This window comes from Setaria viridis, chromosome 4 (genome assembly GCF_005286985.2).
Source record: "Setaria viridis chromosome 4, Setaria_viridis_v4.0, whole genome shotgun sequence".
Classification (NCBI taxonomy): Eukaryota; Viridiplantae; Streptophyta; class Magnoliopsida; order Poales; family Poaceae; genus Setaria; species Setaria viridis.
In genome coordinates this window covers 36,312,260-36,338,405 of record NC_048266.2, presented here as the reverse complement: position 1 = coordinate 36,338,405, position 26,146 = coordinate 36,312,260, and the positions used below count along the sequence as shown (strand labels likewise).

The window sequence follows — 26,146 nt, the reverse complement described above, 5'->3', positions numbered from 1 at the left end:
AAATACAACAAACTGACTTGTTCCCCGGGAATGGCTCCAGAATAGCTTGTTGACGGTAGTTAGCACGCCAATTCGTGAATCGCAAGCGCATGGATCAATTGTAGCTTTTCTCTTAGAGTATTCCTCCAAGGTTTTCTCAATCCATGGAACAAGTGGATTGTTGGCTCTCACTTTATACCAATCTTGTTAACGAAACTGAGTGTATGTATTGTGTAGAAAGGCAAACTAAACTAATAACAGAGAATGAGGCAATATCGCAAAGGTTGACACAAGATAGGAGATTGAAATAGATATAAGCGTTCCCTTCCTAGGATCTAGGTTCACAAGAATATGTATCTACTACACAGATGGATGCTGCCCTCACTAGTTATCACAGCGGTTACATGCTCGCTTGACCTTTTCCCCACTGCATATTGTCACTACGCAAGGATAATCAATCACCTCGCTCTCACACACTAAATTGAAACATCCGCAGAGTTAAACTAATCACCACGATTACCAAAAACTCTACTAAGAACATATGTTGTACAGGATAGAGATCTCACATATGTAAATGAAGCATTGCAACGACATAGACCATGATACATTAATAGGTATAAAGAACCTGTAGCAGTTACATATCAAGGACCATATCAACCCTAGGGATGAATAGAGGCTTTACCCGATGATCTTACACATGTTGACGAATAAAGGGGATAGGAGCACCTGGAGAATACTCTCACCGAAGACGAAGATGAGGGGAGGCGCGAGGAACTTAGGCCGATCGGCTTGAGCCACCCTAGGCCGATCGGGCTAGGGGTTTCCTCCCTCCTCTGGAGGTCCCCTTCGACGACGAAGCTCCTGATCAGATCTAAATCGATTTTTCTTCTCTTGTGGCGGCGGCAGCTAGGTCTAAACTCATCGGGATTATCCTCCTTGTTGGATGTCTTGGGTATTTATAGTTGGCGGCGTCGGTTGAGGTGCCTTCGAAGCCAAGTTTCTGGAAAATAACCCTAGGAACGTCGTGGGATTCCTCCTGGTGAAAGGGTGTGACGATCGGGGCTAGAAACGGGCTAGGCCGATCGGCCTGAACCCCTCTGGGCCAATCGACACACCCTCTATTGGCCTTCAATGTCCGAGCGCTTCATAAGAAAGTTGTAGATCTCATTGAGCCATGTAATTTTCCTAGTAAATTCGCCCCAATCAGAGTTTGGATGAGGAAGGTATGGCTCGTGCAAGTTTCAGTTCCTCCTGCGGGCCTGTAGTTCAATGTTCGTGTTTGGACCTTCCAATATCCAAAGTTCGGGCCCAAGTTCAACTTGTAGAAAAATCCTTCATTTATGTCGTATTTCCTGTGATTTTACAATATGGTCCAAAACACAACACATATGCGAATATGGGGTTATTTCAGATGCCAAGTGGTGGGTCAGTATAAGAATATGCCTAAAAATACTAGTTAAATGGCACTAAAAGTGTGTTAATAACGAGCGTCCATAGTCGTCGAGAAGGTCGTGGATGGATGCCAGGGCGCAGTCCATCACACCGACGAAGATGGGCGCACGGGGGCCCTGGAGTGTGACCTCTCCTAGCATCCGTGAGTAGGCTTTGCTGGTGTTCTCCAGCCCGAAGGGGAAGCTTGTATTGACTTCCCAACTGGGTTCCTTTGCACGCTCTGGGCCTTCTGTCGTCAACTAAGAGAAGATGTTGATCAGCGCGTAGAGGGTGGACTCGACCTCCTCCCGGGGTGGGTTCAGCCCAAGGTAGTTGTTGATGCGGCGGGCGATCATGTCCGCTTCTGCGTCGAGGGGGGCGTGGCCGGCCGTGACGTCCGTGTTAACAATGCATGGGGCCGTCGGACCGCTGAGCTCGAGGTTGCCGTTCGCGTTGGTTATGAAGGTGAGGCTGCCAAAGGGCAGCCTCTGTCCCGGTGCAGGCGACGTGATGACCTGAAGGTCCCCCGTAGCGGTGGCCACAAAGTCAAGGCTCCCGAAGCGGATGCTGCTCCCGGGGACGAAGGTGCGGCCGTTGTGGGCAAGGGGGAAAGACATCTGAGGGAGGATGATGATCACGCAACAGGCCCTACCTGATGCACCAATTGTCGACGTTTAATAGCGTCAACTAATGAAGATTTGCCGCGTGAGTCGTCGGATGGGTCAGCTCGCAAGACACAGGAGGTTTATACTGGTTCGGGCGATCCGCCCTACGTCCAGTTCGTGGCACGAGTTCTTTATTCCTGTGCTCGAGGGCTCAAGTTTGTAGTAGGAGGTTACAAACGGTGTGTGTATGCGTATGTGTTCTACTGAGGATTGACTCCCCTTCTCGTTCCCCTATACCCTTATATACACGGCTCATGGAAGGGGTTACATTGTCAGTCACGTCCTCTTATTCAGTCGGGCATCTCCCTCCGACCGGTGGTCGTGGGCCCCATCCCTCTGTCGTGGCTTCTCCTCGCTTGACTTCCGTTGAAACCTTCGTCCGGTCGTCTTGGTCACCGAACCCGGCCCTTACAGGTATTCGAGGGCGGCACCTGTCATCAGTCTTATCACCTGGTGTCATCATGACGAAGGACGCAAACCGGGCGGGCACGACCAGGTACAGCGTTGCGACGCCGTCCCCGATTGGGGATCTTTGTCTTGAAGCGGTTGTCGTGCCCTTCGAGGTACAAAATCCGGTGCGGCCGACTGGCCAACCCGCATTTCCTCGCCTCGGCCCATGTAAGCGCCGGTGAGGTTCTCATATTAGGCAGACCTAGCCACGCCCTAGGGACATTGTGGGACGTTGTAGGCCTGGCCTATCATTGTGCCTCGGCCTTTGCTTGGTAACTTGGGCCAGGCTAGCGGCCTGTTTATCTCGGTTCCCGAGCCTCCTTCTAGGACACCGCTGGTCAGCCGGGCAATGATGACATCCCAATCGATGTCTTCTTCCTAATCTCACCCTCTTCCGAATTTGTCGATAGATTAAGGTATCCCTAATCTAGATACCCGTCAAAATAATACGCTAAACTCACAAATGTTTCTACTGCATTGTCCCCTGTATTTCACCCATGCTATCATACACAATGGTTCACGCCACTAACTTCGCTCAATCCTTAACTTGCTAAGAGCAACCCCAAGAGCTCCCTTTTATTGACCCTTATTGTCCCAAATACCTGTATTAGGGAGATAAAGCAAAAAAAGCCTCCAACAACTCCCTCAAACAGTTTGCAAAAATACAACGACGCGAAACCAGCCTCCGTCACCCCGCATATACTGGCGAGTTCGCTCTTCCCCAATCCCGCATTCCCACGAGGAAATTGCGAGGGGAAGGTGGATCGTGAGGTGGAGGTGAGGGCGGCGCTATTGGAAGGGCCCGCTTGTGCTTAACATGGCATGATCTCAAATATTGGGGAGGCTAGTTATTGGGGATTTGATGTGGATGATATGATTTTAGGGAAAGAAAATTTAGAATAGACCCCAATATATAGTTTTGGGAAGAATTTTTTGAGAGATTTTTGGAGTTGCCCTGAAGCCAAATTTTCCATATCTATTTGATTGGGAATTTTCCGATTTAATATCCTTGCTCCTTGGCTTTATTACAGTAAAATAAGGATCTGCCCTTAACAACGGAGAAGTTAATTTTTTTTGCTTCGGGATCTTTGAAGTTTTCACTGCCATGATCCTCGCCGTATGTGTGCACACTGCTCCTTTATCACATACTCCATCCAAAAAAAACATGTCATGCTAGGAATTTTAGGACAGATTAACAAAAGGTAAAATGACCTCGATTGTCCCTATTTATTAGCCATATTTGGTGCTAATTAACTGCTGTTTGTGCACGTGCACATGCACACATATCAAATTGAGTACAAGGACTTATTTTTGGACAAATTTTGAATCGCAGAATGACATATTTTTTTGGGATGGAGGGAGTACCGCGTATCCATGCCACTTTAACGTTGGGGAAAAGGAAATCGAAGGGAATATCTGTAATAATAAATAGAAAACTATAGCCGTATGGGAACAAATATTGCTCAAGATCTCTCAAGTTGGACTATATGTATGGTCTTGGACTCTTGGTAGCACATGCCCCACCACAATCACCATTCACCAGTTCACCACGAGTGAGATGGATCGGAGGATCCTTACGGTTGCCGTGGCTCTGCCCCTGCTACTCGTAGCCTCCGTAACCGATGCATCCCGATCCTCTGCGTGGAGCCAGGTTTTTTATCAAAGGCTAGCTGCGCCCGCCAACGAGACCAACCTGATTCGAGCACTGATCGGTCACGTTTCACCAAACGGGGTTTCTGGTGCCGACCCGACCTACGTGAGTTCATGATCATTCCCTCTGTGCTTGTCCTGTTTTCGTGTCGATTTCGATCCCCTTAATTTTTCTTCAGTTTCACCGCATTGTTATTTCTGGGACGATCATGTGTGTTCTTTCTTTCCCCCAATCCTAGCTTTAACATTGATGTCCGACTTTACTCTCTATAACTTTCTAGTTCGCACACCATGGCACCGAGACTTCACCGGATGGTTACTACGGGTTCATTGCAACATTGGATGTCTATGGCTTCACGTTGAAACTTGGACAAGGCACCGCGGGCGCGGTTTGGGTCGTAGGTTCAGGAGATGGCACGCAATCAAGTGCCAAAACCATCATCATTGGTTGGAACGTAAGTAATATTACTATATATATCAGCATATACTCCCTCCATCCCAAAAAGAATACAACTTTTGCTTCCCAAGAAGTCAACCAATTTTATATTTGAACAAATTTATACGAAATAGTACTGACATTTATGGTACAAAATAAATATCAATAAATTAATCATATAACATATTTCATACTAAATCTATTTTGAGACGTGTGCTAGTACTTTTTTTTATATAAATTTGGTCAAACTTGAAACTGTTTGACTCTTCGAGAAGCGAGAGTTGCATTTTTTTAGGACGGAGGGAATACTATCTATGATGCATCCATAAATATAAGATATTTAGGAAAAGCAAATTAGTCCAAACATAATATAATGGGTAACAAATTAGATTGTCCGAAACATCATATATTTAAGAATGGAGGAGTATATACCTAATATAATGCATGAATTGGCGTATTATACAAAAATAAATAACATTTTTTATGCTCCCTTTATGTTCCTTTGACAGGTTCTGCCAGCCGAGTATGGTGATTCGCGCGCACATTTCTTCACTGCCTGGACAGTAAGTGCTTTGTAATTTCAGTGTCTGCTAGTGGCAGCAGCACCTCCCATTTTGCAGTTGCAGGGCGATATCAGGAGCATGTGTATTGGTCTTGCCGAATCATCTTGCTTGCTTGCAGGATGACGGGTTCATAAAAACGGGCTGCCTCAACACCAAGTGTCCTGGGTTCCAGCCGGAGAAGGGAGCACCCATAGCTCCTGGAGACGCCATTGAGCATGTCTCCTCCCCCAAGGGCGACAAGCAGAACCTCAACCTTAGAATTGTCAAGGTCTGAATTTGTCTTTCCTCACGCGTACAAGAACTCATCAAGGCAGCTCGTCTGATGGGCACACACGCATCGCATGCATGCAGGACGGTGCATCGGGAGACTGGCTGGTGCACCTGGGCCTCAACATGGACCCCGAGCTGATCGGCCGCTTCCCCAGGTCGCTCTTCACCGGAAGCTTCGCGGAGAAAGCGGCCGCGATACGGTTCGGCGGCATGGTGACGGCGCCCGCCGCGGATCCGGCGCCGATGGGGAGCGGCTACCTTCCGGCGGCGGGGGACGCGGCGGCGTCCGTCAGCAACATCCAGCTCGTCGGCCGGGACGGGCGTGCCTCACCGGTGACGCGGGACCTGCCCAAGCTGGAGAGCAAGCCGGACGCCTACGCCGTGAGCCCCATCGAGAACGGCAAGTTCTTCTACGGAGGTCCTCAACGAGCCTAATGACCTTGGATTGTGATTTTAAGATGCGATGAACCCAATAATCATGTCGAAATACTGGATGTTCTATGTTGCATTTCGCATATGGGCATGTTTGATTGGTTGCTGTCCTCGTGCTTGTCAGGTAGCCTACGTGTTTCTGAATGGGTAACCCCTCATCCATGGTGGTCGATCACCTATTCATTCGGTGCTTGGCGGGGGCTAGTGATTGCATCTGGCGAGGGAGCACAAGGCACGAGAGACGAACGAGAATGCGACTGCGAGATAATTCTTTTTCGGAGGAAAAAACTGCAAGACGAGACGAGAAGAGAGGGAGAGAGAGGTCTTTTTTTTCTTTTCCTTATGAGGACTGGCCTGAATTACGCGGCACTCTATGCTGTACCCAAAGTTTTTTTTTGAAAATTAGTACTCTCAAAGTTTTGAGTACTCTTCTATTTTATTTAGCCTAGTCATGCACCCTCCATCTTAAATAACTTTTGCTTTATATCTAGACATAGACATAGTATATATATATAAGTGCGTATTAAAAGTTACATACTTAAAAAAAACCAAAGTGAATTGAAATTTGGGATGGAGGGAATATTATGCATAACCTATCCACTTTGTCACATTTCCTATGATAAATTGTTGATTTCATCATCCTATATATTATGGCCTATTTATTAGTCAATCATGAATTCTTTTAGTACAAGTCTTATTCATTAATTGTTGCCATTATTTAATATTTTAGGTTGTGTACCTTCTAACTTAGGAATAGGTGTATTAACCCCTCTTAAAGTACTACCCACATGTCTATGCAACCCTATGGAGTGTTAAGAATTGTTTAGAACCTCCACAAGTATAAATGAGCCATTGAACTCTCTAAACACTTTAATATGATCTAAATAGCGCTTAGGGTGTATTTGGAATTGATTTTTCCATAGGGGAAACTGATGGCAAATGTGTGACTTAGCGAAGAAATGATATAGAATGAATAAACATTTATTATTTTACTAAAAGTTCAAAATAAAATTTGAATATTTCAATATGAAAGTAAACTCATGTTATTAAATTCAAAAATGGAAGCTCAAATTTTAGCATTCTAACTATTGATCTTTGCGTTTTTGATATTACAATTTTATAACGCTGAAATAAAAATATACAAAATTCAAAACCACATAATTTGAATACTCTCTTGAGAAGCAAATTTGGTGTTTTATGCCTTCACGGGAGTGAGTGAGCGTGTGCACGTGTATGTAGTGTCTGCGTCATGTGATATTAATCAAACCTAAGTCGTGAGTTGCAGAATTAATCACATTTTAACACACATCACAAATTGCAGGCGTATAAATTTAGAAGGGCTTCAAGCAATGACATTCAGCTGCTATAAGAGAAGAAGTAGGTGGCTGTGAAAATAGGGGAGAGGTGGGGAAGTTGGGTTCTAGGAGGGTTCACCGTTGCCAGGCTTAGGCGGAGGCCAAGGTGGTGGCCGCACCGGCAGCGGGTAGGGGATGGATGGTGCGGTGAGATTAAAACAGCGCTTGCAACGCCTTGGCTACCAGAAAGGTAGTGCAGCCACTCAAAAAAAAGAAAGGTAGTGCAGGAGTCCGAAAATGAATTGGTTAGCGTCTTAGCGACAGCGCATAGGGCTGGAAAGGCATATATGGGAGCTGGATATACAGAGCCGCTGTTAAGCAGTTGCGCGGAGCAGTTGTGAGCACGAAGAAGTTGAACTAGAGGTAGAAGAAGACAACAGATGTGTTAGACTAAAACCGAATAGCATGCAGCCATATAATTCAGCTAGATGCACTCAAATTTCGGAGCGACAGAACTCACACAACAGGCATGGCAAAGGAAAAGAGCACAGCAGAACATTTGATTCTAAACAACATAGCCAAATCCTCACATGAACCGGGAACACAGGGGGGTCGCTTGTAACAATTTAAGAACACAGTTTTTCAGGTTCACAAGCCACTGGCTCGTGCCAGACAGGACAGCAAAATTAACTACCACAATAGGACCAAACCACCACTTATAAGAGCTGGATAGCATTCTAGTCGAACAGGGAGAAACCCATGTCATCATCGCTCTCTTCCTTCTCCTCTTCCTTCTTCTCCTCCTTGGGGGCATCGGCCGCACCACCACCAGAGGAAGCGGCACCACCAGCAACAGCACCTCCACTGATCATTGCACCACCACCAACAGCACCCACGATAACCTGCATTAGATTCAAACAAACATAAGGATTGAGGATCCACCAACATGGCATTAGTTATTGCACTAAGCAACTCGCAGCAGCGAGCAAACAACATCTCCAGGCTAGAAGATCCAGAATTATCACTAATTTAACAGGTAATCAACAAGCAGTAGAACTACAAATACACAAGCAATGCTGCTAGCAACCAAAAGCTTTAAGGTCATGGAGCTTTAAAATCATAGCAATGTCGCATCAATATGAACCAAGGCATAACAATGTACACGGTTTAGTAAATAACAAAACATATTATCAACTAAAACATAGCTACAAGCTAGGACCCCATCTGCTGGTGAACACTTTACTATCCTAAATCCGGTGTATACAAATCAGGAATAACTTGTCACGGCACAACTTCAACGACAAACAGCAGACAATAAACACTTCCCAGGCAACGCAATAACTAAACAGAGTAGAAAATCTAGCTATAGGAAGCAGCTACGCAACAATCAGTTTCGACCGAAAGCAATCGACAACCTATTATTCATCAGATGCGACGAGAAACAGCGACACACCCGGACCCTAGCAAGTTCAGATCCTTAACTACCAAACAGTTCGCATCTATATTCCACATAGCTGGATCCGGGGGTCTGGGAGGGCGGCGTCGTATGACCAGACCTGGAAGACGGCGGAGCTGGGGGTGACCATGGAGAAGGAGGACTGGACGCCGGACGCGGAATCGGCGGCGGAGGCGGCGGCGACGAGCTGGCGCTGGAGCTCGTAGGGGGTGGCGGCGGAGGCCTCGATCTCGCCGGACTGCTGCTTGGCCGTCCACGCGCCGCCGGAGTTGCGGCACACGAAGGTGTACACGCCCATGCCTGCGGGTCGCTGGTCGTCTGCGCGCGCGGCGGCGGAGGGTGGGAGGAGAGGCAGGCTTTGCGAATCGGGAGGCTGGTGGGGGGAAACCCTAGCCGCGGGGCGGGTTTATGTAGTTGTTTCATGGGCCCGTGCTGGAGCGGGAAGAGCCCATGAGCTGCGTTTTTTTGGGTCGGTTGCCGCATGGGTGGGCCGGAACAAGTCTAATGGGCCTTCGCCGTTTAACACTTTGTCCCGATATTTGGGAGCGATTCAGCTGCACAGACGAGGCCGAAGGAAACAATACAAGGACACAACACAAGCATGCACAACTTTGTAGTATCACCATTTTTCTTTTAAAAAACAATATCATCTATTTATACACTCTACAAAAACTTCAAAAAACCTACGGAAACTTACTCTGTTATTTTTTTGTATTTATCCTTCTTCCGATCGCTTTTCGTTCTGAAATGTTTTGCATTTTCATGCACTTGGAGTTTCAAGTTTGACCCCCCGGACCACTCGCACAGTCATACTCAGGGCATTGCCTTTGATCAGCTCCTGCGTTGCTTCCTGTGGAACCCTTTGAGCCTTCCGTAGAGCATGAGGAGAACAAGGACGAGCTTCCCCTGGTCGCTCCACCACCCGGAGAAGCTGTACGGCTTGTCATGGCAGGCGCTCGACTCCTCCGGCCGGAGCAGCCTCGAGCAGCTGTAGCCAGTGGACAGACCCACGTTCCCATAAGCACTGCATGCCGAAAAGAAAACCACGTCTCAGTAGTGCCCCATCGATCGCCACATTAATCATGGAAATGATGGATGCGAAGAGCATTTTCCAGAAAATTCTCATGCAATTTGTGATCTGTGTGTTCGGTGAAATGCATCGCGCAACTCACCTGACCACCTCGAAGATCATGTTGAACGTGGAGAAGTTGAGAGGGTCGCCGGAGATCGACCGCCTCTCGGTGACGCAGACGAGCATCACCACGGCAGCGTTACCGGCTAGTGGTGACAGGAGCATCCTGTTCAGCGTCAATCTCCTCCTCTTTGCCGCCCCATCCTTGCGTTCTGGTTCTCCGCCGCTTGGTTCCCCCACTGAGCCGCCGTCGTGTACAGAGAAGAATGTCGCCGTGGCCGGAATGCACCTGAAAAGTGTTTGCCAGATTTGTCACGACCAGTTCTCGTCTCGGTTGACATCTGCCCGAACACAAGGACACGAGGGGACGTGACTGACATCATGGCGAGGAACAGCACAAGCACCGCCGGCGCGAGGAGCGAGCAGTCGATGGAGTTCTCCCCGGCCTGCCGCACGTTCACCGCCATGAACAGCGCGTTGGTGACCTTCTCGCCGGCGGTGATCCCGGCGAACACGGCGGAGTCCCAGTTCAGGCAGCAGAGGAGCGTCGCCGTCGCGGCGGCCACAGCGACGACCGTGACGGCGAGGAACACCGTCTGCAACCCAGGCAGCAGGAGGTGGCCGAAGCCTGCCGCCACGGCGTCCTTCGTCATGGACTCGAGCCCTTCTTCTTCTGACCCATGCCGACCGGCGAACACCCTCTCAAGTCTTCTCGTGGCCCATATCGCTGGCCTGAGGATCACCGGGAGCAGCGTGTTGCCGGCGAGGATCTGGCCGGCGAGCAACAGGAGGAGGCCCCGGTTCGCGGCGAACACCGCCATGCTCTCGTTGGTCGGGAGCAGCCCGCCGTTGGTGAAGGACGACACGGTTACCACCGCCGAGAAGAGCGCCGCGCTGATGCCCTTCCTCGCCAGCACATCTCGCGCGCTCGGAACGCCGGCGACGTACACGAACACCAGCACAGAGCCGAGCACGAGGACCATGGCCATGTAGACCAGCATCACAAGCGCCAAGCTCCCGAGGCAGCTCTCCTTGTGATCGCCTGAACTCGCAGACGGATTCGCCGCTTCGAGGTTCGACTCGTCGGAGACGGTGACGACCGATCTCACCCTGCCGCCATGATCAGGATCACGCCCACGCCGCCTTCGCTTGCGCGACTCGAGGACAAGACCGAGCAAGGAGACGAACATCTCGCTGCCCAGGAGCATGAGGATGGTCAGGACCACGACCTGGGAGCTGGAGAGGTCCTCCATCTTGACGGTGGCTAATCCGGTGACCGTCGCCGCAGACGTCGACATGAAGAACACGTCGACGTAACGAGGACGGTAACCGGGGCTGCTCGGCTTGAGGAGCACCAGCGCAAGGAAGCCGAGCAGATCAATGGCGAGGAAGTAGGAGAGGTGGAGCAGGAGCGGGCTGAGGTGGAAGACGACGAGCCGGCAGAGGAACACCGATGAACTGACGACGTGTCTGGCTGAGCTGACGAAGACATGCAGTCTGACTATTGGTATTGGATGCAGAGACTTAGAGAAGACAGTTAACAGTGCCATTAAATCTAGTACAAGTGACAAGAGATCCCTCAATGTGTGTATTTATACAACTTGTTGATAGAGCAGTGATCATATGGAACTGTTTCAGTCAGCCCATTGGCTAAAGAGATTAGTGGTGTGGAGGATGACATGTGTGTGTGCAATTGTGTAACATGGCTGATCGAGGCAGCTTTCAGAACTTAATGACATGACTGCAGATGAGCATGCTGTAAGCGAGATGCTAGTCGAAAACTCGAAACTACGTGCAGAGAATGCTGGAGGAAATCGTCAAGAGCCTTCTCCATGCGTGGAAGGTCTTTGCCCAACGGCCTGCCATGCTGCCGAGGGCAGCTACGGCCGGAACAGGCAAGTGTAAAGGGCAGGAGGCCTCACCTGCCTGACCTGACTGTTGATGCAGGATTGCAGACGAACCCCAACCACTAGTAACCGAAAGCCATCCAGCGCTGGTGATAGCGAGGGCGCGAGGCTGCTGGAAAGATGCTGCGGAATCATCATCTCCATGGACGGGAAGAACAAGCTGGGGTTTTGGGGTGATTGATCTCGGTGCCTCCAATTGGTACCGTATCGAGGCATGCGAGGTAGATCCTCTGCATTTGGCAACAGATCTGTCGACATGCCTTTGAAGACGTCTTGCGTCGATCGCGACCCCGAAAGCGATCGCGGCTGCTGCAGTGGGGGAGGATAGCTCAGGCAGCAGCTCCGGAGCACGCTCAGATCAGATTCATGTCCAGGAATGAACTGAGGGAAGGTTTCTGCAATTCTGCTTATGGTCGATGCCATGCCCCGAGGGACATGCGCGCACACACAAAAAAAAAAGGAAAAGAAAAAAAAAACCCGAAGAAAAGAGTAGTGGCACTGTGGCAGGGAGCTCGAAATGCCGGCCGATTCCTCCGTGGGCTCAATCACAGGGACAGGACCGGCCCGACAAGGCTTTCCTGACAAGCCGAAACTGCGTCTATATTGGGCTTGGTATCCGCACAAATTTTAGCCAATTAAGAATTTGAGGCCAGTCCAGTCGACCTTATTCTTCGTGCTCTCCCTCTCTCTCTCTCTCCGACTGCGACTACTATTCTGATCTTCTACTGATCCGGCGCCTCCCGACTCCGGCGAGCCTCCGCCTTGTCCGTGCCCGGCTTCACGGTGCCCCGGTGCACGGAGACCGCGCCTTCCTCGACCACCGCGTGGAGGAGAACCGTGGGCGATGATGTGACAGGGGCGCGGCCGGTGGCCGCGGCAGCGGCCCCGAGGGTAAGCAGGCGGACCGCCCCCTACGGCAGAGTGGGGCGCTCCCAGCTATCCGGAGGCTGATTCAGTGGCGGGTGGTTGCGGCTCAACGGCGGCCGCCGGCGCCAACAAGGCCGTGGTAAATTCTGCCGCATTTAAAAGTTTTCGCCACAATTAAGCTGATCTCTGATGCTAATTGGTGTGCTGATTTCAGAAGTAAAACGGTCTGCGCGCCTGAATCACCATGCATCATATGCACGTTATATAACTTAGCAGGTAATGCACGAGCAAACCGTCTGAACTCACGTTTCCCTAAACCGATTTTACTGTCGGTCACAGTGTCTTTGCATATTTGTTTATGACCGACCTTCTGACCTTAATCTGATACGCAATCCGAATACTTTCAGTTCCAAGTCTATGCGCAATGTAAACTGTGCTGGCTGTCAGATTCGGATGGATGATTCTCTAAAGCATCATGTGATGGCCACCAATGCATAGGATGATTGGTACTGTCAGTTAATTGTCTGCGCGCATCATATCTTCTGAAAATACTTGTCATGTTATCATGTTCTGGATGGCGAATAGAAATCCATTTTGCTCATGCTGCCAATGTGCTCCCTGCTGGTTTTTTCTGCCTGGATTTGAACTGGCCACTGGAGAATCTCGGGCCTTTTACTGATTTTCAGTTTGAGTTTTGGACCAATTAGTCGGCGACAATTCAGTGTTTCGGTGGTAACCAGTATTCCTTGATTCCTGAAAAACAGAGTGCGTTCGAATGTTAAGGTGATGTCTTCTGGCTTTATGGTTGGGTAAACACTCATATGGTGGGAGCTAGACGGTGGCGACTATTTTGTCATGACTCATTAACAGAAGGAGTTGCTCCAACTAAAGCTCAAGCAACCTTTGGCCACTGCTGATTGGAGGATGGCCATGAATCTAGCGTATGTTGGAAGTAGTAAATAGACGAGTAAGTACTCATTAAGTAGGCGTAGTAAGTTCAGTCACTAACAATTCTTGATTTAGTGCCTAGTCACGAGGACCGTCTCGTCTTCTTGTTTAGTGCATTATTGGTACCCTTGATGGTAACTGATAATATAATGCAAAAGAGACTTGGTAAAAAGAAAATAATTCTGCATTGCACTTGTGGAACATTCCGGAGCACATACTTTTCTTTTGTGAAACATGTTCCAATTTGAAACCTAAACTATCAGGAAGCACAGTACTGACAGATACACTAAATCTGATATGCTTGCCTTTGCAAACATTCTTGTTCAGCATTGTGCGTTTAATCTAACTTCCAGGCTTTGCCTGTCCCCGTACTGAAGGCCTTGAGCCTTCCATAGAGCATGATCAAGACAATCAGCAACTTCCCTTCATCGCTCCACCATCCAGAGAAGCTGTATGGCTTGTCCTGGCATATGCTTTCTGGGTGCAGCTGTTGCAGCCTCGAACAACTGTAACCAGTGGACATTCCTACGTTGCCATATGCACTGCATAGATATAATATTTCCCTTACTCAGAACATCATAAGTATTTTATCTTCGAAACCTTCACTAAGTTACTTTATTTGATGTGCAGGTCTTATAACATGAGCTGTTTGTAGTACAGTCTTTTATGCAAGGATACTAGCAGGGTAATGGAAGAACATTATATTGATCACATGAGAAGGGAGAACGTACCTGATGACCTCAAATATCATATTCAACGTGGAGAAGTTGAGTGGATCATTTCTGAGCCTTCTCCTCTCAGTGATGCAGGCAACTATGACAAAGATGACATTACACCCGAGCTGCGAAAATGCTAAGGTCAGCACCACAGATCATGTTTGGGCACCATCTTCTCATCCTTGGTTTTATCATCTCCATTTGGCAGGTGATATGAGCGAGCAGTCAATGGAATTCTCCCCTGAGTGCCTCGCGTTCACTGCTGTGAACAATGCACTGACAATCTTCTGGTAGGAGCTGAGCACATCGAACACTGGAGAATTCCAGTCGATGGCACCGAACAGAGTGACAGCCACTGCTAAAAGGCCAACAACCGCGAGGAGAGAAAGGCTGTTGGCAACTTGGGAAGCAGATAAGAATACTGCAGTTCCTTGGAGTCCCTGATCATGAGCTTCAGCCTTTCCAGCTTGGTCACTCTCCCCAGGAACCATACAAATAGCCTCAGGAAGAGAGGAAACAGCAAGTTGCCTGCAAGAATCTGGCCAGTGAGGAGAAGCAGGAGGCCTGCGTTCTTGGAGAAGATGGCCATGTTCTCGTTAGTTGGAATAAGCCCTCCGTTGGCAAAGGATGAGACGGTGATCGATGCCGAGAAGAGAGCAACGTTGATCCCTTTCTTGGTCAGTATTGCTCTTGCAGATGGCACATGGGTTATGTATAACTAGCAGAAAGCCAAGGACATGGATAGCAGCAAGGTAGCCAAACACTACAAATCCTAATTATCTTACGCTACTATTGTTCTTCAGATCACTACTACTTGATGATCTGCTACTTAAAGTTGGAGCTCCATGTGTGGCTTCTTCAAGCTGCAACTCTTCGCCGATGTTGGCGACGACGCTTGCAGGCTCTACCATGTCGAGCTCGATAGCAACGACCTTGTTGCCTGTGGGATCAGTTGGATTGGCTTGGTGGTTGGGCGGCCTAAGCATGAGACCTAAGAAAGAGACAAAGACTTCACCCCCTGCAAACATGAGCAGCGTCAGGACCACGATCTGAGAACTCGAGAGGTCCTCCATTGTCACGGTACTGAGGCCAGAAACGGTCAATGCAGAGGTTGACAGGAACAGCATGTCAAGGTATTGAGGGCTGAACTCAGGGTTGCTCGGTTTCAGCGATATCAAGAGTACCGAACCGAGCATGGCAATGGTAAGGAAGTAGCCTAGTTGGATGAAGACTGGGTGAACATGTGATGCAACGAATCGGTAAACAAACACGAAGGAATCAAGAACGTATCTTCCTAGGCGGATGAAGCTACGCATCTTGCTGTGGATGAACTCATGATGAAATAAGCTCTCCATCTGACCTATGGCGCTATACTGCTAAATGTGGGACAAGAACTAATGCACGCGTCCTTGACAAGATCGTGCTGCCGGGCATGCTATTTATATGGGCGTTGGCTGTACTAATATGACTGAAGAATGATTTTCAGTTTAAAAAACTCAATCATTGGACATGAAGCAGATGAACGGAACCAAGTGGTTTGTATTCATACAAAAAGGGCAATCATGCAGTTGACCGATCGAAGCACGTTAGCCTGTGAGGTCTGGTGAACATTGTTTATTCTCTCATCACCGGCTTCCTGCCTTATGCTTGCAGGCTCTCGTGAAGGACACAATCCAGGATAATCCTCCCCTCACTCACAAGCAGACAGGTATCACAAGTTCGCATTTCTGTTTCAGAATTATGTTGCCAAAGCAATTAAGTCATGAACTAGTAACCAACTAGGGCAAACTCCTTATGTGCCACTGTGATAAACATAAACTCTATTTCTAATCCACCACTTCTAAAACCAATATAATTTGTAAACCCTTAAAATTTAAAATGAACTTAATGGTATTGAATGGATTTATCGGTTTTAGCAGTGGCAGACTAGAGTTATCCCGGTGGCATATAAGGAAGCAATCCGACCATGTAATGTTCACAAATTAAGGGGGTAAATAAACATGAGCATAAGCTTGGGCCACTTTGAAACTATAGACAAGACAACGGATGGACAATAATCATAAAATATTAGAAAGAGTCTTCGTCTTATGTATGAATATTGACCATTTAACAAGCCTGATCATTGCACAAGCATTAATCTTAAGTGTGATCATTTGCATTAACATGTGGATTAGGCTGAGAGTACTAGGGCCTGTTTAGTTCCCCAAAATCCCAACTTTGGCACTATGAAAAAAAAGATTCTCCATCACATCAAACTTGCGGTATATACATGGAGTATTAAATGTAGACGAAATCAAAAACTAATTGCCCAGTTTTGTTTGCACAGTTTTGTTGTACTTTGCGAGATGAATCTTTTGAGCCTAATTAGTCAATATTTGGACAATAATTCCCAAATACAAACGAAATGCTACAGTTACGCATTTATGGCAAAATGCCAATTTTGCTACTCCCAAATTGGGAACTAAATAAGACCCTACCTTTTTATACGAGTTGTCCTGATCTTTTGGTTGCACAGGTGGTAGTTGGTGCATGTGCAAGTGCAACGGTAGGGAGTTCGCACTGGCCGTATCAGTATGGGTGACTAGCCGACTGGTGGGCCCTCAATCATCGTAAAGGGTTGTGGCAGCGAGAGACACTGCACGTCGAGATGACACGAAGGCATGTTCAGTGCAGTGATGGAGCCCATGTTATCTAAACAAAATGTTTTTCTTCCTTCCTTTTTTTCTATTAAACGGGCATGTATGAACGAAGCATATTCTATTGTTCAGGTCAAGATACGAAGTACGAACTGGATCAGGGCCCAGCATTTGGTTTGGTATTCACTGTTCAGTTGAGCTCAGCTCTGATCTGGTCAGGTCGGGTCAGCCACATGTTGCATTTCCTTTTCGCTGGCGTGAATCGCAGCATGCAAGGTAATCACGTAAGTTACCGTGGTCCAAATCTGTGGTCCAACTTTTAAGATCGTACTCTATATGGGAGATTTTTTCTTTTTCAAATATTAGGATTGCAGTGAAAGCTAAGGATGGATGGAGGGAGTACGCGAGGAAGGTAATGCTCGGCCGGGTGGTGGGTCGATCATAAGAGAGCTAGAGAGATCTATCGCATGCAGCAGCTGGATATCGGAGCTGCTGCATGCTGGCTAGCCATGCTTGGCTCGATCAGGGGAGGAGCACTTGCACTTGCATGTGGGTGCAGGGCACGCAGTGGTGCTTAATTACTTTGCCGGTCGAAGGTGAAAACATACGCCTCACCGGGGAGCGAGAGGACGCATGGGCATGGCCGAGGACCGAGCTTGGAAACGCCTCCGATATCATCCTCCAGGGAGAAGGTAAAAACGCCTTGCCAATTGCCATCGCGGGGGTATCAAAATCAAACGCATCAAAATACTCTCACCGTACTGACTCTCTACTCACCATATCTAGCAGCAGCAGGTTGATTATATTGCGCGGAATACAAATCGCGCATTATTGGAGACCGACATGAGAGGGAGGTAAGTGCCCGGGGAGGTGTCGTCTGCCTTCTGCACCGGCCGTCCGCCGCCAAGAAAGAAAAATGGCACATGCATTGTTTTCATTTGTTGCGCGCGGTCAGGCCTCCGCCGCGGGCCACACATCTCGCTCTCACATTTTCCGACCAGATGGCCCAAAACGATCCCTTAAAATTATCCTAAAACTTTATTTAGGGGGAAACAAAATCCATCGTCCCGTATCCGACCTCCCTCGCCCCACATTTTTGCATGTCGCTCCTTTTCCCCAATCACCCCCTCCACCGGCTCCTTTCCGCGCAATGAGTTGTTCCCGTGAATAAATTCGTCCACGCGCGCCTGTTTGTGGGAGGAAGCAAGCCGTGCGAGGTGTTGCCGGCGGCTGCGGTGTTGGCGGCAGGCCAGCGGCGGCGGCGGCAGCGTGAGGAGCTTTCCGATGCAGCCAGGACGGGCGACTGCTCCCATCCGGCAGGGGCAAGGCTGGCGTGGCGACCCTAGGATGCGCCAGGGGCTTGCCGCCGGCAGCCACAACCCCCAACGAGATTTGCAGAGTGCCAGGGGTAAAGACCATGGCCTGGCCGGCAGTGGTGACTAGCGAGGTGGATTTCAAGGTATAGTACCACCCGTCCTCCGATTGCTGCACCTGCCGTCGACGATTCGAATCCCCTTGCATCAATGGTGGACCCTTGCAGCGACAATCCATCTGCACTTGTGAATGGTACGATTCAGCACTTCATTCATCTATGTAAAGTTCAGATGTTGGTTGAAATTTATGTCTTGATTTCGATAATCTGTTGTCACTGAGATGAGATGGATCGTTGGTTTTATTCTGTCCTGATCAATTGTTGGCCGTGTTACCATACACCCTGAACATGTGCACATAGTTGAATTGGACCTGTTTTGTGCTTCTAGTGTTTTTCTGTAGTAGTACCACTTCAAAAATTGATGTGCAGCTTGTTTGCAATGGTGTCGCCAACAGTTATCATGCCTCACATTTTCTGGAAAAGGTTATATGCCCTCAAGATTATTTTTGGCATGGGTACAGGCCTAATTTGCAATATTTGGTCTACTGATTCAGAGTAGCTAATGCACAAGCATCATAGACTGTCCTGTGATGGAGCTACTGCTCTTACTGTTATCGTACTGCCATATTTCAGTAGAGGATGAGCTCTGATTGCCCTACATGATGTTCTGCAGAAGATTACACCAATTTCCTAATTCCTGCTGTCATTGTGGTTCTCTAATCTGATAGCCCCAACAAACTGTTGACCTCTAACGAAAAAACCAGCACCGGTTGTTGTTATCTACTGCCACTATAGTAAAGCTTGGTGTTATATTTCCTTTGTTCTTCAAAATAATTGAACCTTTGCCTATTGATTAAGTTAAAATAATATATCCAGCTATGTTCATCAGCTTGGTAGAATTACTACTGCTCTATGTGTTCTGTCGCAGGGCCATATCTGTTTATGGAGCTTTGACAGAAAACTTGGTTGTTGTTATCTACTGCCACTACAGTAAAGCTTGGTGTTATATTTTCTTTGTTCTCCAAAATAATTGAACCTTTGCCTATTGATCAAGTTAAAATAATATATCTAGCTGTGTTTGTAAGCTTGGTAGAATTACTACTGCTCTATGTGTTCCGTCACAGGGTCATATCTGTTCATGGAGCTTTGACAGAAAACTTACCAGTGATTAATGCTTGCAAGAAATGGATATTTTTCCAACACGATGATGGATGAAACCAATCAAGGGGATTTTGATAATTATAGCAACGCATATACTGACCAACAGTCACATGCAATTGAAGTCGGTCCAACAGCCCCCTCTGTGAGGTCAAACCATAATAGATTCAAGAATTTCAGTAACCACAAATATGAGGTTTTGGTTTTAGGGTGGCTGAATGTAAGTTTGGATCTGGTCGTAGGCAAAGATCAAAAAGGTGGCAAGTATTGGTCTCATATATGTGAGTACTTCCATGAATACAAGACGTGCCCCTCAACGCGTACCATGAATTCTCTCATGCATCGGTGGGAGACCATACCAAAATGTGTGAATAAGTTTTGTGGATGTCTAGCACGGATTGAGTTAAGACGTCAGAGTGGTACTACAATGCAAGATAAGCTGCTTACTATGCAATATCATGATTTGTTTCAACTATTTTATTTTTATATATCCTCCGTGCGCACAGGGGCTGATGGCGTGAGCTCCTAGCGGCGACGTGACTCCTGGCGACGTGAGCTCTACCGGCGTGAAAATCCCTTCGGCGAGGAAAATTCCTCCGTGTATGGGCTGGCACGCGTGAGGGCAAGTGAGCAGCCTAATTAGGTCCAATTATGATGATGTGGTCTGTTTTAAAATATTGGAGGCTAGTTATTAGCGATCTGCTGTGGGTTGATATATTTTTAGCAAAATTTTTTTTGAAAGAACCCTCATAATTTTAGGGAAGAATTTTTTAGGAAACTCTTGAACTTCTCTAATCCCACCTCACTCTCGCTCGCTGCGCGCAATCCGAATAACTAGGTTGGGTTCGATACCTTTGTCATTTGTATATTGCATCCATCCATACTGTGCCATAGACCATTTGTTTCGAGATACATGTAACTAATTGGTTTGACTAGGTGTTCTCTAATTTGTTACACTTTTTTATTATGGTTGACTTATCCTATGTTATCAACAGTGCAATCATGGCAGTAATAATAATGGCTAATAATAAGAAAGAGAGAATGACGATAACCCAACCCATACATAGACAATGCAATGAGCTCGAAAGAATTGGAGATGGTTCCTTTTCCTATACTAAAAATAAAAGAAAAGCTCGAAAAGTTGAGAATTACCACCACTTTCTTGTGCTTGTGCGTGCATAATCGAGGAAGGTAATATTCTACCGGGTGGGTGGTGGCCGGGTCGATTCATCGTCAGGGTAGATACATGGGCCGAGGAAGCGACTGACGTATGGATCGAGAGGTGGAAGAGGAGAGTCATCTCCATCAAAAAGGAAGAAATAGAGTAGCAAATTGGCAATAGAAATGGCGTATTATTGTGGGCCGGGGGAGGGACTTGGTACGAACTTGTGATTCGAAAAAAAGTTTAATTTGGCGCATTATTATCGAGGCGACGATGATGCTGAGAGAAGAGCTTTCAGATTCGATTAAAGTAGATGGCGCCTATATAGAGGGATGATGGCATGCATGAGCGAGCGAGGTGGTGGACCGTGCAGTGGACGTCGTCGTAACAGGGCCCAGACTGGTTCATTCATGCATGCGGATGGTGGGCTGCATGTACACTACTGCATACAGGCACAGTGTCATTGGACAACTGTGGAACCATCTTCACACGACACTGACAGTGACAGTGCTAGCTAGGTAAACTAGGTTGATTTTCTTTTTAGTAAAGTATAACCAGGTTGATAGCCCAAGTGCCAATACAAAACGAGCATTATTGGAGAGGGCACGGGGAGGTACGTGCCGGGGAGGTGTCGCCTGCTGCGTCCGCCGCGTAGAAAGAGTGGCGCGTCACTATCTAATCTGCAGTATGTTAATTTCCGTGTGAAGCGTCATCACGGGGATCTATTCAATATATAGGCACCTAATAATAATGTAAACATTTAGCAAATACAATTATCACTGAAAGTTAAAATTTTCATATATTTTGGTACTTAAAAGGGAGTCAACCTCACCAAAGGCAGCTCAACTAAAAGGAATTGGAACGGGAGAAAACAGTATATCTTATAGCTTTCGTAGTTCCAAGGAAACCATTATTACTCGATCACCTTCTTCTTCGAATATGAATAATATGTTAGCTACCTTGTAATCTCGCCCTGGTATGCCAGGAGATTTCTGCACTTGAGCTTCTGCTCTCTCAATCAATATATAAAGTAGGTGGGGATCTTCGCCCGATGTTGTTCGGAAAAAAATACGAATAATATTTTTACTCAACATGTAAAATAAGGATACAAGCTAAACATTAGGTTGCTGACGGTGCAACAACGTCTTCGTGGCTGGTGTTGTTCTTTTATATAGAAGTTAATTAATAAAAAAAACATTTTGCAAATCTCTTCCATCTGTTGTGCGATTTCGAGAGCGAGCTTAGAGAGAGAGAGAGGAGGCCGGCCGTGTTGGGTGGGCTGGCTTGACGTAGTGCTACGGCCCGTATGGCCCACGCACGAGCAAGCTCTCGGCCCGTGACTAACTAGGACAGAGGATCGGCGATACCGTCTAAAACTGCGCGCGCGCGCGTAACGGCCGGGCATGCACGTACGACGTCGGCCATGCATCTATCTATCTATCGATCGCTCACGAACGATGGATCGATCGAGACGCATGGGCGCGATTCCATCACAATTCAATGATACTACTCATCATCCACAAATTAAATCACAACCGCCCTAGTACGTGTGCCACTAGTAGCTAGCGTGGTACCTGCAGTATAAGTAGTAGCACGTACCTTGCCGTCCTTACTCGAGACGCGTGCAGCTATATACGCACCCTAGTAGCTAGAATTTCCCCATCTCTTCACGAGTCCATCGATTGATTAGGCCGTTCTCAGCGGATTATTTTTAAGACTGCCATATCATCTTTAAAGATTTAAGTTGGCGAACGAAATGACCACTTACGACACACACATGGTCTCATTCCGTGATTCCTAGATAGAATGATCGATATACTACTATGTATATCTATCGGTAGGAATCTAGCTACTGCCGATTCCTTAGATATATATCCCGTAGACACGTGTCCGCCGCCGTCATCCTACCTCTTGGTCATCTATCGGAGCTCCGATCCTTGGCCGCACGTGACACTAGTGTGAACGGCCAGACGGTTTTGCGGGCGGGGGTAATCTAGCTAGCCCGGCCTCTCTCTCAGACAGCAGTCGGTCGGTTAATTAGCTACTCCCTCCGTTTCGTAAATTGTTTTAGCGTTCATATATAGACAGTATTTATTTTATATGTAGATATCCATTATATACACCTTATATTCATGGTATGTATCTAGAAAAATCAAAACGATCTACAATTTGGAATAACGGAGGGAGTACTCCGTAGTTCATTCTCGTTCCGAATCAGTTACTTTTGTTGAAATAATGGGTCTAGCCCATAATAATTTCAGAATTCCAAATAAATCTCAAAGGCCCATGTGGACAAGAGGTGGAATGGTGCAAGTCTTTAGTCCCACATTGCTAGTGGAGGAGAGGGATGACCAACTTAAATATGAAAGTTATCTCCACTCCTCCAAGCTATGTGTGTGGGGAGAGAAGGAGAGCTCCACACGCGCATGCTCGCTCGCCACGCCCCCCCTCGCCTCGCGAAGGGCGCGGGCACGCGGCACCTGCGTGAATGGTCCGTCAAAATCCGGCCCCTCGTCTTGCGGGGGTGCGGTTTCCTTTTGCCATTTTATTTTTTGGTTACTTGGTCCTTAAGTCAACGAGATATATGGAATCCTAATCGGTTTAGATCACGATCGCGACGTGAGAATCGTGGGCTCTCCTATATATGCGCCCGATTGTCGGCGTGCACCGGTGATTGGGAGAGCAGGTCTCCGGAACCGTCGTCTTCAGCGATCCTGCACCGGGAGAGGGCGAATAAGGTTTTTGGGAAGCGCTTTGCGCGACTGCTCGATCGCTTCCTCCGCTTCGTCAACTTCTTCGTCGACTCCTTCACCACGGCTCGTCTACCTCTTCGTCACTCGGGCGTCACTCGCCATCGCGAACAACGTCAGGCTGCTGATCGTCGTCGCCGGCTGTACCCGGTAGTCGTCCAGGAGCCGATCTTCATCAAGAAAGAAACGTACGATCTCTTATCTCAAATTATATCTTCCATACTAGCTATTATGATCTGTTGCAGTCTGATAGCATCGGATAGTATGGTAGAATGTGTGATTCTATTTGCAATGATAGACTTGTCTAGATCTTGCGTAGACATGTCTAGTTTAATCTGCTATCTGTTCATCGTATTCATGATTTATTTCTGGATTAAATTAAAACTAAAAGTGCTTATATATCCAACAACTTTTCGTGTGGAACTCACAACTTATTTCTACATACTCCCTCCATCTATTTTTATAAGGTATGATATAACTTGGCACGGTCTTCCAAGTAACACTTTGACCATTCATTTATCTTATCTTATATTGTTTATGGTTATAAATTTATAATCATTGTAGAGCATATTTGATTACGAATCCAACCATATAAAGTTGACATTATAAAAATAAAAAATATTAATTAAATTATTGATCAAAGATTGCATAGTTTGAATCTTGACATGCGTGTGGACCTTATGAATAAAAACGAGAGGGCGTACGTACTTGCATGTGAAATAATTAATCTCCCAAGAGGAAGAGTTTGAAGCACTCTGTACGTGTGGCGCGCTTAGCCCAGTGTCTCTGACGTGTACACCGGCTTCGTTCGGATGATTGGGAGTCGTCAACCAGCTGCAAGCATGATTGGCTTCCAGCGTCTGACCAGAATTATGTTGCTACACTCCCCGGTTTCCCGGATCTCGTCGTTGAAGAACTAAACCGGTAAATGATCTTCGTGTTGAATCACTAAGGTGATTGGAGCTAGCTAGTTGTGGTCGATCGTCAATGGCAAAGCTGTTGTCATGGTGGTGGTGATGTGGGTCATGAAGAGTGGTTCCGCCGGTTTCTCCCTCTAAAAACCGTGCGTGGAGGTTCTTCAACACGGTTGCAAGTCGTCGGAGGTGCTTGGTCGTGAGTGCGACAAGCTCGGCCACGATGATCAATTATATTTAGCCACGTAGAGAGTAGTTGTAGCCTTGTTGTAGGTAGTGTAGTTGCATGGAGTGTAGTTGCATGGAGTGTTCTAGCTACTAGTATATAGCTTAGGCATACAAGTTGCACGCATCGGGAATCCGGGAAGAAACAGATGTACAGCAGGCGATAAAAAATAGCAGCAAGTAGTACTTGCGCCGCGCTCTGCATGCATGCATGCATGCCGCTGCACGTGCAGTCGTCGTGCGTGGTGATCGACCAGCAGGCGAGCTGCTCTGCTAGCTCTCAGTACTACGCAGCTGACAGCGTCGCCAGATCTGGGGCAAGGGCTTGCATTGCATGTGGCTCCATGCATTATCGTGCAGCTCAGCAGCAGGGGCCAGTTAGTCAGACGGCGCACGCACTGTGCCATATTGCCATATTGCCATGCATGCATCTCCACCACTACTACAACATAATGCCCGGCCTCTTGTATACATACAAATACTGTATTGTTTATTTTTTTTCACAGCTCAAACTAAGAGGAGAGGGTCAGTATATACATATACATATCCTGATGCTACATACAAATGATTTGGATATTTGTTTATAGCAGCTTAATTGGGCTCTCTCTAGGCTCTAGACCTCTGGTGTCCATGTGCAACGGCATTGGCCCACTTGCATCGGCACACAATGCAAGGCATGCATCCATGCATGAACGTAACAGCAACGAAACGAGAGCGGTTATGGCAGTTATGCAGTGAACACCATTGGCTGGCCTGCCGATATATAACAAACCCTAACCGATCGGAGACAGTTGATTCAGAACGCACGCAGTGCAGGCACCCCCTGGCCATATCTCTGCACCAAAACTGTGGGTGCCTCAGGAATGGTCGCCGTTCAACTAATCACCACACTGTACACGGCTACCTACGCACAGTGGCATGCAGGTACGCGTACGTGTCTCGAGTCCAGAGGGGAGCTACATGCTGCAGTACACACTCACTACACGTGTCACGACCTCATAAGCGCTAGCTGCTGCAGGGGATGAACAGTGGCCTGCACAAGCATCGACACTAGCTTACGCCTCGGTTCCTGCGATCTCTGAATAACGCGCGTCCAAAATCTCGAGTTGCATGGTCCCCTGTCGGCTTCCTCCCTGCTCTGCTCTCGACCGATCGCCGAATCATGGTGCAGAGAGAGCTCTACAGCAGGCCGTTATAGGCCGGCAGCATACTTGCTCGTACCTAGTAGACGACGACGTAGAGGTAGAGACGACGTAGCAGCTTATCTGCAATCCCGTGAAGGCACGCCGCAGGGCTAGACGACGACGATCGATATATGCCTCTCGCTAACATCTCTGAAGAAAACGCGGCTGCAGGGATTAGCATATATGGTGGTCCTGACACTGCAAGTACACTTATTGACTCTTGTTTAAGAGATTAGCTTCAAGATCGGACAGAGGAGATGTCCTGTGCCGTACCTGATCATCATACCCCCAGACATACAGAAAAGCCATCGATCACAAGAACAAAAAGGATTGTACGTACAGCGTAGTAGTATATACGAGAGAGCAGGGTAAGCAGATCGATGAGCTCCATCGCTAAACTCCATGATCACTTCACATGCGTGCAACCGTTAATCAGGGGTTGCCCAGCTTGAAAAATCTAAGCTAAACAAATTAAGGCGCCAGATCGATCAGAGATTAAAAAAAAAATCAGGGCTCGTGATCTGCCTCGGTATCCGCGCGGCGAGAGG

The 26,146-nt window shown here is 47.6% G+C and overlaps 3 protein-coding genes, 1 long non-coding RNA gene and 1 pseudogene across 4 annotated transcripts; 2 read left to right on the top strand and 3 right to left on the bottom strand.

Moving 5' to 3' along the window:
* The first annotated feature begins 2,536 nt into the window (after positions 1–2,536).
* Positions 2,537–5,879, top strand: LOC140222665 (protein neprosin-like). Its single transcript, XM_072293489.1, has 5 exons — positions 2,537–2,638; positions 4,457–4,630; positions 5,121–5,174; positions 5,293–5,442; positions 5,526–5,879. The coding sequence occupies exons 1-5, from the start codon at positions 2,537–2,539 to the stop codon at positions 5,877–5,879; spliced, it is 834 nt and encodes a 277-aa protein (XP_072149590.1).
* A 1,822-nt stretch (positions 5,880–7,701) lies between these two features.
* LOC117853839 (large ribosomal subunit protein P3) lies at positions 7,702–9,014 on the bottom strand. Its single transcript, XM_034736124.2, has 2 exons — positions 8,728–9,014; positions 7,702–8,073 (listed from the first exon to the last, which is right to left on the bottom strand). The coding sequence occupies exons 1-2, from the start codon at positions 8,923–8,925 to the stop codon at positions 7,909–7,911; spliced, it is 363 nt and encodes a 120-aa protein (XP_034592015.1). The 5' UTR covers positions 8,926–9,014; the 3' UTR covers positions 7,702–7,908.
* A 215-nt stretch (positions 9,015–9,229) lies between these two features.
* On the bottom strand, positions 9,230–11,369 carry LOC117853838 (cation transporter HKT2;4). The gene is made up of 3 exons (XM_034736123.2): positions 10,138–11,369; positions 9,800–10,048; positions 9,230–9,651 (listed from the first exon to the last, which is right to left on the bottom strand). The coding sequence occupies exons 1-3, from the start codon at positions 11,307–11,309 to the stop codon at positions 9,459–9,461; spliced, it is 1,614 nt and encodes a 537-aa protein (XP_034592014.1). The 5' UTR covers positions 11,310–11,369; the 3' UTR covers positions 9,230–9,458.
* Positions 11,370–13,643: 2,274 nt separating this feature from the next.
* Positions 13,644–15,667, bottom strand: LOC117851821 (cation transporter HKT2;2-like; annotated as a pseudogene).
* A 1,864-nt stretch (positions 15,668–17,531) lies between these two features.
* On the top strand, positions 17,532–20,327 carry LOC117851822 (uncharacterized). The gene is made up of 2 exons (XR_004639653.2): positions 17,532–19,513; positions 19,606–20,327. It is a non-coding gene; the product is annotated as an uncharacterized lncRNA (long non-coding RNA).
* Positions 20,328–26,146: the final 5,819 nt, after the last annotated feature.

Bases quoted from the DNA above. Each gene is read 5' to 3' on its own strand.
- LOC117853838 (XM_034736123.2), bottom strand. From the start codon at position 11,309: ATGGCACTGTTAACTGTCTTCTCTAAGTCTCTGCATCCAATACCAATA. The intron at 10,049-10,137 runs GTCAGTCACGTC...AACACTTTTCAG, and splicing joins GTGCTGTTCCTCGCCATGAT to GTGCATTCCGGCCACGGCGA. The intron at 9,652-9,799 runs GTGAGTTGCGCG...TTCGGCATGCAG, and splicing joins ATGATCTTCGAGGTGGTCAG to TGCTTATGGGAACGTGGGTC.
- LOC140222665 (XM_072293489.1), top strand. From the start codon at position 2,537: ATGACGAAGGACGCAAACCGGGCGGGCACGACCAGGTACAGCGTTGCG. The intron at 2,639-4,456 runs GTACAAAATCCG...ATAACTTTCTAG, and splicing joins CGGTTGTCGTGCCCTTCGAG to TTCGCACACCATGGCACCGA. The intron at 5,443-5,525 runs GTCTGAATTTGT...GCATGCATGCAG, and splicing joins TCAACCTTAGAATTGTCAAG to GACGGTGCATCGGGAGACTG.
- LOC117853839 (XM_034736124.2), bottom strand. From the start codon at position 8,925: ATGGGCGTGTACACCTTCGTGTGCCGCAACTCCGGCGGCGCGTGGACG. The intron at 8,074-8,727 runs GTCTGGTCATAC...AATCTAATGCAG, and splicing joins CCAGCTCCGCCGTCTTCCAG to GTTATCGTGGGTGCTGTTGG.